At 41.6% G+C, this 19,739-nt stretch overlaps 2 protein-coding genes across 3 annotated transcripts in view; one reads left to right on the forward strand and one right to left on the reverse strand.

Moving 5' to 3' along the window:
* GDAP1L1 (ganglioside induced differentiation associated protein 1 like 1) overlaps positions 1 to 6,401 on the reverse strand; it is a 35,977-nt gene extending 29,576 nt beyond the window's left edge. The window contains exon 1 of the mRNA XM_073236569.1: positions 6,332 to 6,401. The gene's annotated coding sequence lies outside the window, so the exon portion shown is untranslated. The remainder of the gene's footprint in view (positions 1 to 6,331) is intronic.
* Positions 6,402 to 6,550: 149 nt separating this feature from the next.
* On the forward strand, positions 6,551 to 17,783 carry OSER1 (oxidative stress responsive serine rich 1). Of its 2 annotated transcripts, XM_017677781.3 has the most exons (5): positions 6,565 to 6,710; positions 9,452 to 9,532; positions 10,301 to 10,417; positions 13,362 to 13,475; positions 16,559 to 17,783. In XM_017677781.3, the coding sequence occupies exons 3-5, from the start codon at positions 10,341 to 10,343 to the stop codon at positions 17,241 to 17,243; spliced, it is 876 nt and encodes a 291-aa protein (XP_017533270.1). In that variant the 5' UTR covers positions 6,565 to 6,710; positions 9,452 to 9,532; positions 10,301 to 10,340; the 3' UTR covers positions 17,244 to 17,783. The 2 variants fall into 2 exon arrangements, with proteins under 2 accessions (XP_017533269.1, XP_017533270.1); XM_017677780.3 differs by lacking the exon at positions 9,452 to 9,532 and having other exon boundaries at positions 6,551 to 6,710.
* The last annotated feature ends 1,956 nt before the right edge of the window (positions 17,784 to 19,739 follow it).

The raw sequence follows: 19,739 nt of genomic DNA on the forward strand, positions 1-19,739 counted from the left end.
CTGAGAGGTGGGCTCACCTGTCAAGCAAAGAACATTTTTTTGAGATCAAAACCAATATATTTTTTTGATGATAATTCCTGATTCCTAATAAGCCTGCAGCCCCCCAGCCATGGAATGAATGCTTTTAGCTGCTCAGGAAGCCACTGCTCAGCTCTGAATTTTAAATTTAACTTTCTGAAGTCCACAGTGAGGTAAGAGTCAAAATCTTCCTAATGTTAACACCTGAGGGTGAAAACTGGTTTAGAGTACATGCAGGGCAAGGAAAGAATTCTTGGGAGTTAGGCTGAGCCAGGAAACCGTGATACAACAGTTTAAATGTAGAATGAATTGAAGACTTACCAAGATAGAGCTTCACTCAAAGTGAAAAACCAAACCCAGCCATTATGAAACCAGCAGGTATAGTAAGCATGAGTGACTAAAGGTTTAGCTCAATAGCTTTTGGGCAGGAGCTCTTCACATTTTTGGTGGTGGTGGTTTTGCATAGGTAATCCAGTGTCAGGATCCAAAACTCAGAACGCAAGGTCCACTTTATGATGTCTGCCTGCCTGCCACTGCCCTACCCCTGCCACTCCTTGAAAAACTTGTGTCCTGTATATCTTTTTAGTGTTTCTTAATGCAACACAGCAATACAAAATATATTCGTAGTGGAGCATCTTGCTTTTTTCACTTGCTATATTTTAGAAATGATTCCTCTGTCCACAAAGAGCTTCCTCTTTTCCCAGCTACCCAGTACTCCAGTGTGGATGCACCAGTTAAGATGCCCAGTCCTCTACTGACACCTGGGGTGTTTCCAGTCTTTTGCTATTACAACCAATGCTGCAATGGATAACCTCTTACATAAGCCATTACATGTATGTAAAAATGTCACCTGCATTTGTGGAATCCTAGACTTGTCATTTTGATAGATCTTGTCATTTCACAATCCCACCCGCAATGTCTGAAAGTGCCTGTTGCCTGCTGCCCTGCCCCCCTGGAATTGGGATTGCTACCAATCTGAGAGGTTAAAATTGGTATCTCATGCACTTTTAACAAGCATTTATCCTTTGAAGATTGACACTGAGCATCTTTTCACATGCTTGAGGGCCATTTATATTTCTTTTTCTGTGAATCATCTGTACATTTTCTCTACTTTGCTGATGCAAAACTTCCTAACTTGGAGTTAGAAATGTATGGGTAAAAGGCTAAAAAATAACTTAAGGAGGCCCCTGAAGAAATCCCAAGTGACGTGTTCTGGAGTCCTGGAGATAAGGAGGGGCCCTGGACTGACAAAGTTGGCCAGTGGCAGACAGAGCAGCTAGAGGCTGTTCCGCTGTGGCGAGGGGCAAAAACTGATGTCCTGGGAAGCCAAAAGGCCACCGAGTGGAATATAGTGGCAGAAGAGAGTGGGAAGGGCCACCACCACCAGCGCAGGTCCTTAGGTTATGGGTCCAAGAACTCTGTCAGGTTGTCCAGAGCTGATCAGACTCAGGGGGGTGGACTCAAAAAATACTGATTGATGATACATCTACCAGATGCAATTTATTAACCTGAAGAAGGGAATATACCCTTCCCATAACGGGAGTGCTTGTGCCTGTCTTCCTGGGCTCCCTTGTTTCTTTCCTATTATTTCCCACCGTCTCACTCACTGGCGCCCCCACCCTCTCCTGTGGCTGCAACAGCCATCTGGGCGCTGACCACGATCTGTATCTCAAAATCTCTGACTTGAGTTTCAGACTCATGAATCGTCCTGCCCCCGGATATATCCACAGATCTCTGGAGTTCAACGGATCCAAACTGAGCTCGTCGGTTTAAAGGCATCTCACCATAAGGTGGCAGTGAGAGCACAGACTTTAGCCAGACTGCCTCGGCTCAGATTCTCGCTCCACGGCTTACTAGCTGTGAGACGCCAGGCAAGCTACTCTGTATCTCTTTGCTTCGGTTTCCTCGTTTGGAAAATGAAGGTGATAAGATGGTTATCTCATTGGATTGTTACAAGGATTAAAATGAGTCTTCTGACACATAGTAAGAGCTATAAAAGTACTAGCTTTTATTATTATATTCCATTTAAATGCTGTTATTGGTCTGTCTGCTGTCAACTGGATTCAAGAAAGTTACATCAGAAATAGGCACCAGCAACCCACTCAGCTGCTCAAACTAGAAGGCAAATTGTTCATTGTCCACTTTCTCTCTCTGCCCCTCCTGTTCATATTCAATTTCTCACCAAAGCCTCATCTATTACAACTTTCAATCTGTTAACTCGCTCTCCATTCCTATGGCCACCTTCTCTTTGGATTATTGCCCTCTCAAGACTGAGTCACTGTGCTATCCAGGCAGAAACCAGGGTAATCCTTCTAAAATAAAAGTCACTTCCCTTTTCTTCTATAGCTTTCAGGTTTCTTAGAATAAACCCCTTAACATGGCCTTTCAGACCCTTCATGACCCAATTCTTGCTTTCATTTGCCCTTCAAACTCCTCTGTCCAAAACTAAACTGTCTCGCTATTCCTTAAACCTGTTGGCTTCCTGGATTTCCCTCCTTAGTGAATGGTGCCAACCTACTGGCCACCCATTCCCTTGGGCCAGACAACTCAGCCACAAATCCTGTAGTCTCTTTAGACTCCAGGGTCACCGCACAGCCCTTCAGCCATTGTTCCAGTTCTGGCCTTCACTTAGATTACTTCGACTGTCTTCTAACTGCCTCTCTTCCATTTCCCTCCTCTCCATCTACTCCTGTGAGGCTGCCGGAGAAATATAAACTGGCTGCTGGCACACTGCTATTTTGCTCAAGGACAAAAACCAAGCTCCTTAACATGATTCTCTTTGAGCTGACCTGGACTCTCTCCAGTCTCTTTCCATCCCTTCCCATTTCCTAGGCCAATGCCTGACATTCAAAACCCAATAAAACCTCCACGAGGAAGCCTTCTCTGAGACACCCCGCTGCACCTCCAGACCGGAATAGGCAACCCTTCTGGACGTCCACCCCGTGTCCTGTGCCTCTGCTTCCACGCAGCACTAGGCAGGCAGCAGCAGTCACCAAGATATGGAAAAAACAAGCGGAAGCTGGGGACACGAAGGGCAACCTGACACACCACCGGCCCTCCTGCAGAGCAGAGCAGGAAGCAGCTCTCTTCACTCTCCCTGTCTTAAATGATCAACACTCATTTGATCCCCACCCTCACACTGCTTTGGTAACAAAGTATTTCGTAACAGGATAATTGTGGGGATTAAAAATATTTAAATAGTTTCTGGCACATAGTGAACATTCAGTACTTTCATTAAACAAGTATAATTACTGAGTGCCAACTCTGTGCTAGGCAAGAGTTTAGGCCCTGGAGATAATTGGCATTTTAATCAATTCTAAGACACCATCATTTTAAAGATTCACTACTTAGTGTAGATATGATTAAGAAAGAAACAAATGTTACCAATTAAACTAGGGCACTATCAATAATCAGATGCATTTAGATTTTCAGAGTGCTAAATTGTGGGAAAAGTACATTTTAGAGTCAATGAGAAAAGCAGTGATAAACAAAACAGGCAGAAGTCTCTGTCCTTAGGTAGCTTCTATTCCAGTGAGGCCTTTGTCACTTCTGAATATACAGAGGTAGTGTAAGTACTACGATGAGTTAGAGCCGAGTAAAGGGATACAGAGTGAAGGGGGTTGCTGGGGTAGCCGGGAAGACCCCTATGGGGAAATGACACGAGTAGACTTGAATGAAAAGAAGAGTTGTGGGTGAATAATGTTCTAAGCAGAGGTAACATCAAACACAAAAGGCCAAAGGGGGAGATATTCCTGGTGAGTTCAAGGGCACACAAGACAACTGTAGCTAGAACACAGTCCCAGATCCTGGGCAGCCAATATCCTCAAGCCCACTGTTATTTCCTAGGTTGGAAGCAGGTATCCCTGACTTAGTTTAAGGTGTGTAAGGGACTGAGGCTAAGAAAAGCAGTAGCAGTGTAACTCAGTGATCAGAAAAGTGGCTGTAGGGTCAGATGGCTTAGTTTGAATCTCAATTCTGTACTTACAAGCTGTGTAACCACGGACAAGTTATCTAATTGGTCTGAGCCCAAGTTTCCTCAGCTGTAAAATGGACATAATAAAGTACCTGTTTCACAAGTTGGTTATGAGGATTAAATGAGACAATCCTTGTGCATCAAGATACAATTGATCATTGTCATTACTGTGCACTACTCTGAAGTCATTCTCAAAATTATGTCAAGGTAAGGAATAAATTAATTTGAGCCTTAAAACATAGATTACTGACTGGTGGAATGGCAACATGTTGTTGGGGAATTATTTTTTTAGGTTACATGTTACAAGATACATGTAACAGGTATTGTTAAGGAGAAGGAATTTTACTGGTACTATAGCTTTCTGATTAAATGGCATTACTATGTGCATTCAGGTAGTACCAAGACAACTTCCTCGATACCTATAAAATCTACACATAAACTCAGCATTTTTCTCATGGCTGTAAAAATCCTGTGTTGGGGGTACAGAAGGCAAGTCTGACTGTTTGTTCCTTCTGATCACATGTTTTGTAGCTTCTCTGTCTCATTCTAAGTCATGAGGTACCAGACAGTAAACCAGGCTTGAAATACAATGACTTGAAATTTCAGGCCATCAGACGGTGTGAGTTAGCAACTTCAGTATTCCAGGAGGTTCTTATCTTTTGAATATTCTGAGTAATGACCCACATTCACAGAAATGCATCTTAACTTTATGATGGAAATATGCTTACATGAAGTACTTTGAAACTTTTTGGTTCTCAGTATTTAATGCCATAATGGGTAGAAACAGGTAAAATGAAGAATTCACCAAAATTATATTTTGCACCTACTAGCCTTTAGGAACTGCGTTAGGCTTTGAGAATTCATTATTGATCTCCATACAGTCCCTGCCCTCAAGGATATGTTGACTTTTATCTGCATCAATATTTTCAAATGACAGCTTAAAAACACGTATTTGATCTTGATGCAATTCATTTGGCAACTTCAGGGAAAAAAGATGCATCATGTATTTCTCTCTTTTTTATTCTTTTCTAAGAGATGTTGAGGGGGAGGCAGTGGATGGACAGGCTTTGAGACAGATTAAATCCTGACTGGGTCACTTACTAGCACTGTGTGACATAGGATAGGGGAAGCTAGAACAAGTTATCTGAGTCCCAGTCATTCTCATTCATAAAATGTGTAAAATCACCGGAATATTGAGAGAACATGTATATAGCTGCTTTGTAGTAAAAGGTAACCATTATTATTAGCATCACTCGGTGTGATGTTGGAACCTTAGAATTAACAGTATTTTTTTCCATTCCCTGTTAGTTATTTAGCCTCTGGTATGAACAAGGAGAATTAAAAATTATTACCCAGGGCCCACTACATGTCTTATGTTTAACCAACTTATACAATGACCTGTAGTTCCATTCCTAGACACAAGGGTCAGGCATTCCAAGGTCTGACTGTGGTTAAGTTAAACACTAATTTCCAGCAGTCTGTCTAGTTAGGTGACTATACCTAAGCATTGTGGAATGGGGGTGGGAGGGTCCATTTTCGGTTTAGGTAACAACACATGTAAGGGGCAGGCTGGAACCAACTGCAGCCACTTTTATTTTATTTATTATCCATGTTTTCCCACAAAGCTCAGAGAAGTGTATTAGCGGAGCTGGGGCCTGGTGAGAAGCATAGCTAGATCAGAGAACCAGTCCCGGTGATGGAGGGGGTGACCCACTGTTACACAGATCACCCCTTCTCTGCCTTCTGAGGAATCGCCAGAGCCATACAAATGGAAAGATCCCTAAAAATCACCTACTTAGATGAACTGCCCAAACCTTTTTGCGAAATTTAGTGGTTATATGCATTTTTTTAATGTAGAGAAGGTTTATAGTTCTCACTAGATTCTCAAAGGAGTCCATACCTGAGAAAAACGAGATTTGCTGATACAGTCCAACTTCCTCACATTAACAGGTGGAAAAACTGAGGCTTAGCAAGAGTAAGGCAGTTGCTTCACATCAAACAACAGGGGTTTAGAAGCGAAGACCTTTCCATTCCAATTCCGGCCTCACACTCGGGGCTCTGGCCAAGGATGATACCTCCTCGCTTCTGTGCAGACTCTGAAAGCTCCCCGGGAAGGGCTGGTGTCCGAGGACTGGAGATGTCGTAGGCGGTCCAGATTCCCAACACAAGGAGACGGGCCAAGTGCTCAGAGGGGCTCCGCAGCCGCGAAGATTCGCCCACCCTGGCCTAATCCAGTGCAATTCCTTCGCTTCGGTGACTCCAGGGGTAACATCAAGCACTAGGAGACCCCGGGAAGTGAGGCGGTTCGGCGGCCGCTAAGAACAACGCCAACCCACTCACCTGCCAGAGGAAGCAGGCACGCCTCAAATGCCTGTCCAGAGCGAACCCGCTGTAGAGCGCCGAGGCAGCTACGAGAATAACAGGAAATGACGCCAGGCGCACGTGCTGCCGAGGGGCGGGGGCGGGGCGTTTGAGATGCGCTGGCACCGCCCCGCGCCTGCGCAACCGTCGCCCGCCGCCCTGCCGAGTCACCAGGGAGGGAGGTGCATGGCAGGGGGCGGGGTGTTTGCCTGGGTGACGCACGCGCAGTACGACTCCGGAGGCGCGGGCTGGCCCCTCCGCCGGTTTGGATCCGGGTCAGTCAGGCCCCGCGATCGGGTAACGACGAGCTGGGCAGACCGGACTGGTTCACGGGAGCGCCCCAGCTGCAAGCAAGGAGGTGAGTGCCCCGACGTGGCAGGGAAGGGCCGCGGTACCCTGTCTTGGTCTCCAGGCCTGGCCTTGCCGCGGGCGGCTTACACCAGGCCCGCCGCCTTATCGCGTCGTCCCCCGGCGCTGACTGCCTGGACCGGGCCGCGCCTAGCCTCTCCGCGTCCCCTCGGTTGCTGCGGCCTGGCCCTACCCGTGCTCCGCTCTCGCTCCCCTTCCCGCCTTCCTGTCCTCTCGCGGCTGCCGCCCCGCCCGGCGCCTCTCCCGCCCGGCTGTAGCTTCCCCTTTTCTCCCTTCTCGGCGGCCCTTTGCCGCTTCCCGCCCTTTCCCGCTCGTTTTTGAGCCCCAGTCTCTTTGGCTGCCTCTTCGGCTCCGCTCCCGCCTCCTCCTGCGTCCCTTGCTCCTCGGCCGTATTCAAGACTCTTATTCTAGCCCAGGGAGTGTCCAGAAGGGGCAGCTTTCCAGACTCCGGACGGACCAAGCCAGGGTCCTGGACAGCTCCCACTCCTTGACCTCCCCCCCCTAATTCCCCTTAAGTTCTGACCTTTCCCCCTGATCCTGTTTAACGCGACCAATTCAGATTCTGGATGAAAAGAATTAACGTCATCGGTGCTGTAGCACCGACAGTGTAGGGGTGGGGTAAGCGTGCAGAGAGGTATTTTTCTTGGGGCCCGATTGTTTCAACCTAGTTTTATTTGCGTCTTCGAGAATTGCTGGACAGGGTTTTCCTTCCCGCACCCCACGCTTCCTGGTAGACTGGGAAAGTTTCTGAATCTTAAACGGTGTGATGACACGCTTACGCGCGGATCCTTTATTGATCCATCTCAGGTCTTTCAGGATTCTGGAATTTGGTCCTACTCTTGAGGTTCAGAGGTCTTGTTTGAAACTGCAAAATGTAAGAAGATTGTGACACACAGAGAAACCAGGAATTTGCCCTTTTGGTAGAGGAACTTAGAAAAATTTTACTTATTATTTTTGAAAGGTTAGGGCAAAGTTAAATTGCCCCTTGTGGTTTGACTTAAAATAATGCAAAGTAACTTCTAACAGGCCTTTAAAACTTTGATTCTTTGGGGATTGTTAAGCTTTAAAAAGTCAGTCTCCCACTCATTTACTATTAATAAAAAGAATGTACCAATTATCAGCTACATGTTTCTTGGAGTTAGTTTTACAACTCCTGATTTCAGTGAATGGGAAGCTAGGAATACAGAAGAGCATTATAATCCCTTTATTATTACAGACATGCTCTGATTTAGCTCTTACGGTCATGCTCAAGACTCACCTTTGTTCTGGATTAATATAACTGAGAGGAAAAGTGAGTAATCAGAATATTAGAAATCCAGAAATAGTTTAGACAAAACTTCATTCTTCAAGTTTTAGTCTGTAGCCGGTTTTTATTTTGGTCTGTTTTAGTTTTTCAATAATACACAGATCTTTTGTGTGTCAACAAGAACTAAGTTTGTATTAACATCTAGAGGTCACCTGCAGTGTGCTATTAGGTTTGCGCTATACAATTAAAAATTTCATATTTGGATGCAGAGCTTCTTAGCACAGCATTAGTGATGGAATACCATCCCAGTTCTTACAGGAATGGGGTTCCAGTCCTGGTATGTGTCAGGTTCATCTTTTATCTGTAGCATCCAATCTAGTGCTAAAACAAATGGTGGGAATTCTATAAATACTTGTGGAAGGAATGAATTTCTGCCTATAGAATTAAACAGTGTATATTTATATGTGATGTGTACTGATTTCCAGAGAGGCCTGAAAAGGGTTTGTGTGTGGTCTATAGGGTTGGGGAGACTGGCACAGATGATTTAACTCTATGGGCCCAAATAGCATTTCACTGACTGGTCATAGAGTAATTGAGGAAAACTAAGTCAAACTTTAATTTAGTTCTCCCAGCAGGAAGAGTTTGTTTACATCCTACCATAACACTTTTTAAAGATGTTATGGAGCTTCAAAAATATTACAATATGTGATCTTTGCTCACCTCTCTCCCCAGGTATATAGACATTATTGTGTTCCTGGGGGATGACACTCCTCTAAATTTATAAAAATTAGAGACCTGTGAAGTTTGTAGTAATATTTCCTCAAGTTCATGTACTGGTTAAATAAGCCAGGAAAATATATGTGGGGAGTGTATTCACATTTTTTCTATCTTAAGAAATTGAAGTGAAAGCTACCTGAATTATCCTGAGACTGTTTTCAGTGTTTCCCAGAGAGATCTGCCTAAAATACTTTCTACTACACATAAATAAATGAACAGTCTTGATTCCTTCCTGCTTTATTCTGCCACTCGTACTACACGGTCGCATTATATCCAACATATTATGGCACCCTGACCTTTGGAATATTAGAGGGCTAACAATAACATCAAACTCACCCCTGAGGAGCGAGCAGATACGGCATCAGAGAGGATCCGAGTGTCCACAGAGGCACTGCTCCTCCCTGAGGGTGCCTATGGGCAGTGGGGGGATGGGGGCAGGGGTAGCAGGTTCGAAATAAAGAGGTGAAGTGAATCCTTGGCTTCAAAAATCCCCCATCTTCTATTTTTTGTTTTACTTTTTTCTTTCTGATTCCCTATGATAGATGCTTGTTTATTTTTTTTGCCCAGGATTTGGTATTAACTAATTTATTTCCATGTGAAAAAATTGGGAAACTGGATTCACAGAATTTGTTAACAGACTTCTTTGTTGTCTCTTATTCCTTTGGTTGGTCTCTTCCCCTTTCCTTTGTTTAAATATAAAAATCAAGGGGGAAGAAATGGAGAACTTTGGTTAATCAAGTGGTTTGATGAAGTGGATATCATTTAAAGACTCATCTACAGAACACTATGTATGTTTTTACTTTTGCCTCTTTCTTTTGGCTAAATTTATTTTCATCTTTGAGTTGCAAGTATAGTTCATTTATTTTTTACCTGGTGTAATAAAGTATTGAAAGCTATTTAAAAAAATGAAAGTATCAGCTTTATAGGTAGAGTGTGAAATGATCATTAATCATGGAAAATGTAATTCTGTTTTAACATTAGTGACATCTTGATCTGTGGGTATGAATTAGTATTGATATGGATGTGAATATTGTTATCTGGGTCAAGATTGCTTTAGAGAAATGCTGTCATGTGTCAGGAAGTTGTACCTAACTGGAATTGTTTGGGTTGGGCTAGACGAATACTCAGCATCATTTTAAAGAATCAAGAGTGCTGTAGGCTTTGCCTTTTATTTCTGATGCAAGGTCGTTTTGTCTGTAGGTTTCTAGACCTCTACAACTGGGGAGATTTTCCCCTCTCTGTTAAAAATATATACTTAAACACAGATTATCCGTGATCTAGTTTCCAAAACTAAAGGGATATTGGCATCAAGTATATGAACAGTTTAAATTCTGTCATAATAAATGTTTTCTGTATTCATTTCATTTATTCCTCTTAAGAAATAAAACCTATAGTCTCATGATTATCTACACTGAAACTTCCGTTTAGAAATAGAAATTTACCCCCCAACCCCGTCAACAAGCAGTAATGGTATCAGGAATATAGATTTTGACAAAAGGTATACTTTTGAACCCATTATTTTCATTTTGCTCATTTTATTTTTATTTTATTTTTAGTATTAACGGGTACATCCATAGTAGTGTAAAAACTTTCACAATGAAATCTGAAGCCAAGGATGGAGAAGAGGAGAGTCTACAAACTGCTTTCAAGAAATTAAGAGTGGATGCATCAGGGTAATTAAATATGCAATATATTTTGGGGAAATTGTTTACTAGATTTAAATAGCCTTTTCCTCTGAAGAAGAGCTCTTTCTCTTCTAAAATTTCTCATTTTTCATAGGAGATGTAAGTATTAATTGGGTGACATATTACCAAATTCTGCATAGCACTGTTTTACTTAAAAAAGAAACTCTTCTGTTAAATTTTGGAAAAGCAGCAGCTCCTTTGTACTCCAGGGTTGGGTGTTCTGGTTTTTTTTAACTTTGAGGAAAGTCCCCCCTTCTCTTATTAACCAAATGTTATCAAGCAATGTCCCATCAAGGATTTCCTCATACATCTCTAGGGAATCAGTGTGTTTCACTAGAATTGAATTTGCTCAGTGGAAATCTCTGCAGACATGGTCGATTTCATGGGCTCTGATGGCTGAGCCTGTCACTATGGAAACCTATTCATTAGGGTTCTGTCACTGAGATCAATAATCTTGGACCCTTTGGCCAAACTAATTAGAGCACCTGCAGACCAGCTGCTGTCTGAATGTTAATATTTCGCTCTTTGCAAAATATTCTCTGCAGGACTCTGCTTATCACCATTCTTTTCCCTAGAACATAGGAAATCTCAAATTTTTAAAGGATATAGGAGTACTTTTCATAAATGGAAAACAAACACTGGAAGCTCAGAGTAGAATACCTCACAACAAGTAGTAATAATCACTAAAAATTATTACTCACTCATTATGCCCTAGACACTGTCTTAAGTCCTCCATACACATTTTCTCTTTACTACCAACTCAGAGAGTAGATGCTACTGTTACTACAGTTTACACATGAGCTACAGACAAGTCACTTGCTAAAGGTCCATTGGTAAGAAGTGGTGGAGCCCGGCTTTGAAACTAGACAGTGTGTCTCCAGAACCTGTGCTTTTAAGCACTCCTTTATATAGGGTACCTTGAAGACACCATAAAAATTTGCATGCAGAATCTGACACATAGTAAAAATGAAACGTGTTCATTATAGCTGTCTGCTTATTGCTAGTACTATTTTTTGCCTACCAAGTGAGAAGATTTATACTAATTGATTTGTAGAATGGCTGTTACAGGTACTCACATAATGCTTCCCTGATACTTTAAATAAGTGTCTTTCTCTTCCCAATGGTTTTTCTAATATCATCTTGCCATTAAAATTGATCAGTACTTTACAAACCATTCAGGGAAATGGAAACAAAGCAAGAGACAATTCTAGATTGTGGTCACAATATATTGTATATAATTCCTTTGTGATTTCTGATATGGGAAAAAATTCTTTTTTTGAATCAGGAAAATATTAACAAACGTACACACACACACACACACACTCTAAATATTAAACGTACACACACACACAGACGCACATACACGCACACGCCCCCCCCCCCCTTAGTGTTTAATATCCAGAAAAGTTACTCTTGATATCTGGATTTCCTTCCTTGTGTTTTAAGAGGTTGGAACATAAAATTAAGCTTTTTGGGCACACCTAAAAATTGCTTGGAACATTAGGGGAAAAAAAACCCTTTCAAAATATCTGTACAACATATGGCCAAATGCTGCATATTTATAGCATGGGGTCTGCCTTTCGTAAAATTGTAGAAGGAGAAGAAGCACTAGAGAACATTTGAGAAAACCAAATAAGAGTAGAAGGGGTGAGTCACTACTATGACTAAGCAGAGTGAGACTTAAGCAGTATATTATACATTTGTAGTTGTTTTCACTGTTGCTGATTTACAAATAGGACATCTGAGGTACTGACTCATAAGCTAACCAAGCCTTGCCAGAATTTAGCATGATCCTGTTCAACAGGTTTTGACTCTTAATGGTATTTGTCTTATCAGGACAAATTTCTGTATTTATTTTAAGACAACATAATCCTTTTTATATGGCTATAGAATAATGTATGCTTATTATAGAAAAATTCATAACAAAAAGGAATAAAAATCACAATTTACTGTAAGCAGTGTTAATGTCTAGACCATCTGAATATAACACCATACACTTTTTTTTTTACATTGCTGAGATCGAATGTATGTGCACCTGTTTATCCATGCTGTTTTCTCTTAATATTACAAACATTCTCCCATGTCATTAAAAGTTCTTTGTACCCTTAATTTTTAATAAAGTCCTGTTCCGTTGTATTGATGTACAGTATTGTCTAATTTTGGACATCTAGGTTATTCCTAGTTGCTTTTTATTTCAAATTTTATTTCAGTAAACATTTGTACTTTAGTAGATTAACATCTCTTTCTAAGGACTTTTATTAATACCATGGCATGTATAGACCAGAGTGTATGTATATGTGTATCAGAAAGGTCTGGAAGGATTTGTACTAAAATGTTAATGTTGGTAATCTCTGGGTTGCAAGATTATAGATGATTCTTTTTTTCCCTTTCTTTTAAATTTTTTCATCTTCTTTAATGGGAACCCATATTGTGTAATTAATTTTAAGTTACAGAGGTTTAACTGAGTAATAGTTCAAGTTTATTAGTTATAAAAATTAGAATATTTTTCTAAAAGTTGTGATATTTGAAAATATATTCACTTTCAAGTTAGAGTTGGTCTCCCAAAGTTTTTGCTCCTAAACTTAGCTCCCACAGCTCTGATTTGCCCACATAAAATAAGCGGTCAGCATGATTAGCATTCTCTGTAGATGGGAGGTCTGATCTGCCCCAGATACACAGCCTAAAGTTCTATTTATATCCTGCTGCTGGTTATACTTAAGCATTCTTTGCCTAATGATTTTGCAACTCTGGGCTTTTAGGGATTCTCCAAATTTGGTTTTAGAGGAAAATTTACACTAAAAGCTAAGCAGTTTTTTGAGAAAAACCAAACTGAAAAGAAAGATATTAATACAAGTTGTATTTGAGTTGGTGAGAGCCTTAAAGTTCCCCTTGCATAGTTTTCTATAGCAGTAAACTTTGTTCTTTCCTTCAGGTCCATAGCGTCTCTGTCTGTCGGAGAAGGCACAAGTGTCAGAGCATCCGTCAGAACAGCAGCAGAGGATACCAAACCTAAAGCCACGTGTGCATCTAAAGAAAGCTGGCATGGGTGAGAGCTCCTTACTGCGTGATTTTTATGCAGTAAAAATTTTATGTTTTTTATCTCAGTACTTTAAAATATTGCTGGATTTTCTTTCCTGACTATCCAGTAAAGAGTATGTTACATCTAGAACCCAAGACTCAAATATTAGAAAAGACCCATTTTTCTCAATCATGAATTTGCTGAGACTTGCTGTATGGCCTGGCTCAGGGTCAATTTTTGTAACTGTTCCATATGTGTTTGAAAAGAATGGGTCTTCTCTAATCATTCTTGGGTTCTGTTTATGTTCATTAAATCATGCGTTTAAGTGTATTATTTGAATCTTTTTTCAAATAATTTTTTTGTCAACTTGACATATCAGTAATTGGGAGATGTAAATTGAAATCCCCCCATGCGAGTGAATTTGTCTGTTTTCTGTTCAAGTTCTGTATTGCTAAAGTGTTTGAAGCTATTTTATTAGGTTCATACCAGTTTAGAATGTTTTCTGCTTGGTGAATTAAGACTTATTATACAGTGACATCGTAATCCCTCCTAATAGCTTTTGTCTTAAAGCGTATTTTTCCTAGAATTAATGAAGCTAATCTAGTCATCTTTTAGTGGTTGCCTAGTATATCTTTTCTATTTTTGTTTCAGACCATTCTGTTTTAAAATTTTAGGTGTGTTTCATAAATATGTATGCCTTATTTTGTTTGGCTTTATTCAGTCTTACCTTTTTTTAACTGCTAAGTCACTACATCTATATTTATTATCGTTACTAACTTACTTGGACCTGTTTCTGCCATTTTATTTCATACTATTTGTCCTTTTTTTCCCCCCTCTCTTCCCTTCTTCCCTCTCCTCCTCACCCTTTTTAATTAATTATTTGAAATGGGTTTGTTCTTGTTTTTTCCCCTTAACCATTTTTCCTTCTACTGGTTTGGGAATTGTATACTATGTTTCTATTCTTTTAGTAGTTAGCCACGAAATTCTACCAAACATGCCTAACAAAGACAAAAGTTAATATTTTAGCCCTCCTTAGAACTTGTTTATTCTGACCTTCTGGCTCCCATGGTGTAGTTTGCCCAATGTTTTAGTTCTGTTCCTTTTTTTTTTTTAATCTCACAAATTAGGTTTTATTTAACCTGATGTATTGTTTAAATTTCTTTGCTCACCATTCTTGTATCTCTGACCTTCCATAGGATCACTTTCTTCCTACTAAAGTACTTAGAGAAGTTTCTATGGTAAAGGTCTGTTAATAGTAGATAGGGCCTCTTCTTTATAGAACTCCACATAAAATAAATTTGAATGTTTGTATAACATCATGTTCTTTTGGGAAATAAACTTTGACTTATCTGAAAATATCTTTATTTCATCCTCATTCTTGAAAGGTAAACTTGATCTGATACACCTGAAATTAACAGTTCGAGCTTGATATTTCTTTTAGCACTTGGAAATACTATGCAGTGTCTTCTGGCTTCATTGTTAATGTTAAAAAACCTACTTTCAGTCTAAGTATTGTTTTGGAAATAATGTGTCTAGTCTCTGGCAAGATGTTCCTTGTGGATATCTAGATGTGGATTTTTTTATTTGTCCTGTTTCAGTGTGTTTCCCAAATCTGTAGCTCTGATTAATTCAGAAAGTTTCTCAGTCATGATCTCTTCAAAAATCAGTTGTTCTCCATTCTCTATATTCTTTCCTTCAGGGACTCTAGACTTCTTTTTAATTCTGTTATAGTATCTTTAACTCCTTTACATTTTTCCAAATCTCTTTAGTCTCTCTACTGCCTTTCAGGGGCACAGTGGTTGGCAGACTTTTTTTGTAAAGTACCAGATAGTAAATATTTTAGGCTTTGGAGTCCAAGAGGCTAGATCCAAGAATATTATGTAGGCACTTAGGTAAGCAAGGAAATTCCTGCCCTGCCCCATTTGCCTGATGTGCACCATCCTGGCTGGTGGACATACCTCGTGCTCAGTTGCTGACACAGTCTCCGAATGAAATGACCAGCCTTGGTAGGCAGGGTCAGCACCGGGGTCAGTTCAAGTCTCTGCTCCAGTGCCACCCAGATGCCAGCATGCCCTTCTGTCCTCCAGAGAGCAGACTCTTGAACTGAAAATCTACCTTCTGCACCTAGCATTTGCCAACAGCAGAGCCCCAACATGTGGATTGTAGCTAGTGTGGGCCCTAAGCAGTGGTGCGATACATGTGCTGACCCAAAAGGCAGGCATGGGAAGTGGAGAGGAGAATGGGCGAAGGGGAACACCCCGGCCTGGGCTCTGCGGCTCACAGTGCTCACCCATGGGAGCAGGGGCCATGGCTGTACAAGAGCAGGTAGGGGGCAAGACTTAGCCACAGACGAATTTGCTGGCCCCTGTTACAGATAATTTGATTTACCTCTGATCCAGTTTTTATTTAGTTATATATATTCTGCTGTTTAGCCCATCCATTTAGTTTAATTTCAAATACAAAGTTTTTTTATTTCTTAAAGTTCTGTTTGTTTCTGTTTTCAGATTTGTATAGCAGTTTTGTGTCTTTTTTTCTTTACTCTGTTTTTTTTAATGTTTTATAGAATGCTCCATAGTGTGTCTGATAATTTCCCATATTTGAAAACTTGTAGGAGTGTAAATCTGTCAGCTTTGTCAGTGATAGAACTGAATCCTGAATCTGCTGCGCTGTTTGGTATGGTGGTGTGGCGTTTGTAGCATTAGTCTCGCAGTGGTACTGAAGCTGCTTCCTTCAGGATGTAGAGTACCCCCTTTGGGCTTTACAGCATCAGTTTAAGTTTTCTGTGCAGGATGCTTCCCAGACCTATTGGTCAAAGGTTCCCAGGTCCAGGGGTGGAACAGGGCAGGTATTCTGCACCAGATGTTTGGCCCAAGAAATGCAATTCAAAACCACGCTTTACCTCTCCTGTTTCTTTAGCTTGCTAATAGGAGATGTTGAAGGTTTTGAGGTACAGAGATTTAGGGAGCTTGAAAATGGAGGTAGGCACATATCTTTGGGAAATTTAGGACCTTAGACTCATGAACTTCAGAGGAGGTAAATGTCCATCTATCATTAATGAATCTGTTCAGGAGACTTGTGTATCCCAACAGCTTGTGCTTTTCCCTCCTTAGGTCTACAAGGAAGTCTTCACGAGGAGCAGTGAGAACACAGCGCCGTCGACGTTCTAAGTCTCCTGTCCTTCATCCTCCGAAGTTCACGCACTGTGGCACAGTGTCTGCTCCCTGCGGCCGCCTCCGGCATGGAAGCCAGACCGACACCCCTGACGGCGGCAGTGGGCTGGGAATTCCAGCCCCCAGAGAGTTCAGTGCAGGAGAATGCTCTACTTCTCTCCGTACTAGTCAAACAGGGCCAGTTGTTGAGCCTTTGAGAACTTCGGTTCCAAAGCTCCCATCAGAGAGTAAGAAGGAAGACTGCTCTGATGCTACCCAAGTCTCCCAAGCAAGTCTCAAGGCCAGTGATCTCTCTGACTTCCAGTCTGTTTCCAAGCTAAACCAGGGCAAGCCGTGTGCATGCATAGGCAAAGAGTGCCAGTGTAAGAGATGGCATGATATGGAAGTGTATTCCTTTTCAGGCCTGCAGAATGTCCCTCCCTTGGCCCCAGAACGAAGAGCCGCGCTTGAGGACTACTCTCAGTCGCTCCACACCAGAACTCTGTCTGGCTCCCCCCGCTCCTGTTCTGAGCAAGCTCGAGTCTTTGTGGATGATGTGACCATTGAGGACCTGTCAGGCTACATGGAATATTACTTGTATATTCCCAAGAAAATGTCCCACATGGCAGAAATGATGTACACCTGATAGCAAGAAGCTGATTGATATGCTTTAAACCAATGAAGGTTGTCAGATGTAGTTAATGGCAGACCTTGCAGCCACTTTGTGTGAGAAGATACCTTCTGCTCACTGTGCTTGCAATAAAAACTTTTCTTGGCATCTCAGTTAATCTCCATTCTTTAAACTAACTTCTCTGAGTTCTTACATACCCACCAAGGCAAGTGGAACAAAGACAAATCCCTCTCATTTAGAAATGTTCTTGGGGGATGAAGAAACCAAAATTACTTGACTGGTAGCAGTGACTATACAGTAATAGCCTTTGCAAAACAGTGCATTTTTCAGATCTGTCTAAGATATGGTGGCCAAGGAAAAGGAAATGTGGTTTTGTAACTGGGCTGAACATCTGTGATGCTGTAGTTGCCAGCTTGGAATTATTAGAAGTTATAACGACTGATACAAACCATCTTATTAATCCAAGATTTATTATGTCTTTCAAGGCTTCTTAATGTTGTTACTAAGCCAGAGATCTAAGGTTTAGATTCCATGTGAATAAACTAGCTGGCCTGACCTGTATTGTGTGAAAGAATCATTACCCATTACTAAATAACCCCTTGCTGGTGCTCTTTACCCCAAGATTACTTACATGAAGTCTTTCAAGTAAGGACTGGGAGTGGGCTGCTTCAGTTTGGGGTGGGGGTGGGGGGGGTGATACTTGAAACCAGCATGCATTTCTCCAGCCCTGGCATTTGAATGTATCTGACAGACTTCAGTCAGTTGTGATGTAGATCTCATAGCCCAGTTTCATATATTCTAGGTGGATATTACCTCTTTGTACTGCCCTACTCCAGTCTCCAGACAATTTGATAAATCTGGTATCCTGTGTTTTTGGTTGACCATCTCAAAATTCCCTCCAAAGTTAAAAAAAAAAAAAAACAGTATCAGATGGAGGATGAATCTGTATTGTCAGGTAGCTCCAAAGTAAATTACATATGCCATGTAATTGGTGGCTTAATTCAGACCATCCTAAGCATACCCATCAAATTAGTGAAAACTTGTCCAGCCATTTTAACATCATGTTAACAAAAGGTTTGGTTTGATTACAAAATAAGTTTTATTCCTTGCTAAAACATCCCGCTGAGAGGTTGATTCACTATAGTGTTGGGGTCTGTGCTTTACAATAGATGATGTGCATTTGAGAGGAGTGGTATTTACTGGAGAAGCCCTCAGTTTAAGTAGTGAGCGACCTCCCCTAGTTACCAGTTTAGTAACATCTAAAGGCTGTAGTTACTAGTTGGAGCAAAATCTTCCTCAAAACATGAATCTTGAAGCTAAAAATAACTGCTCGGACCCAGTTGGGCCAACTTTTAAGAATGTCCCTCATTGGAACATTTGACCTTTTGTGTGTGTAACTTCCTGAACCAATCTTTCTCCAGTCCATCTTGTAGAATGGATTCAGATAATGGACTGAGGGCTTTTTACTCCTGAGGCTTTGAAAAATAACATCCTGACGTGCCTTTATTTGGTAACTACTCACTGAACATTCATTCAGTCGTTTATTGAAAATATCATTGAGTCCCTAACATGCCAAGCTCACTACTAGGTGTTGGGAATAGAGCAGTGAGCAGAACAACAGCCTTGCCCTTGGAGAAGGTGCTATGGACAAAGGATCAAGAGATAGTAAGGGCTGGGGCAGGGGGAGGAGTTGCTAATTTATTTGCTGTGGTCAGAGAAGCTGTAACAAGGTGACATCTGAGCAGAGACCTGGAGAAAGGAAGGGCGTGAGCCATGCGGTTATTTGGGGGACAGACATTCCAGGCAGAAGGAACAGCAAGGATATCAAACAGCTTGCAGCAGGCAAGGTCACAGAAATGCGGCAGGGGCTGGTCATCGAGGGCCTTGTAGACTTTTTTTTTTTTGGTATCATTAATATACAATTACATGAGCAACATTGTGGTTACTAGATTTCCCCCCATTATCAAGTCCCCACCACATCTCCCATTACAGTCACTGTCCATCGGCGTTGTAGACTGTTTTAAAGGCTTTGACTCCTGGGTGAGGTGAAGAGCCATTGAGGGGGTTGGACGAGAGGAGAGGCATCAGATTTGGCTTTTGCAAAGCACTGGCTGCTGTGTGTGGACTAGGGAGCAGGGAAGCAAGGAGAGCAGTTGGGAGGCTGTTGGAGTAAAGCAGGCAATGGTTTTTGGTGGCTTGGACACTTGGCAGTGCAGGAGATAAAACATTGTGGAATTATTTTGGAGGTAGAGCTGAGGAATCTGCTGATGGATTCTGTATTAGGTGTAAGAGAAGGATTTGAATTAAGGATGACTACAAAGATTTTAAGCTGGGAGCTGGCTGGAGGAGCAGATACAGGAAGGGAAATTGGGAGTTGAGTTTTAATCTTGTGAAATCTGAGGTATTTGCCAGGACATGTAGGATGAGTTGGTGGCTGAAGATCAGGAGAGGGTACAGATGTTACTTAAAGCTATGAGACTGGAGAGCGCCTGGGAAGTGAATGTAGAGATA

Source organism: Manis javanica, chromosome 5 (assembly GCF_040802235.1).
Source record: "Manis javanica isolate MJ-LG chromosome 5, MJ_LKY, whole genome shotgun sequence".
Classification (NCBI taxonomy): Eukaryota; Metazoa; Chordata; class Mammalia; order Pholidota; family Manidae; genus Manis; species Manis javanica.

Excerpts from the sequence above, each read along its gene's own strand:
- OSER1 (XM_017677780.3), top strand. The coding sequence starts at position 10,341 with ATGAAATCTGAAGCCAAGGATGGAGAAGAGGAGAGTCTACAAACTGCT. Across the intron at positions 10,418-13,361 it reads TTAAGAGTGGATGCATCAGG|GTCCATAGCGTCTCTGTCTG; the intron begins GTAATTAAATAT and ends TCTTTCCTTCAG. Across the intron at positions 13,476-16,558 it reads TCTAAAGAAAGCTGGCATGG|GTCTACAAGGAAGTCTTCAC; the intron begins GTGAGAGCTCCT and ends TTCCCTCCTTAG.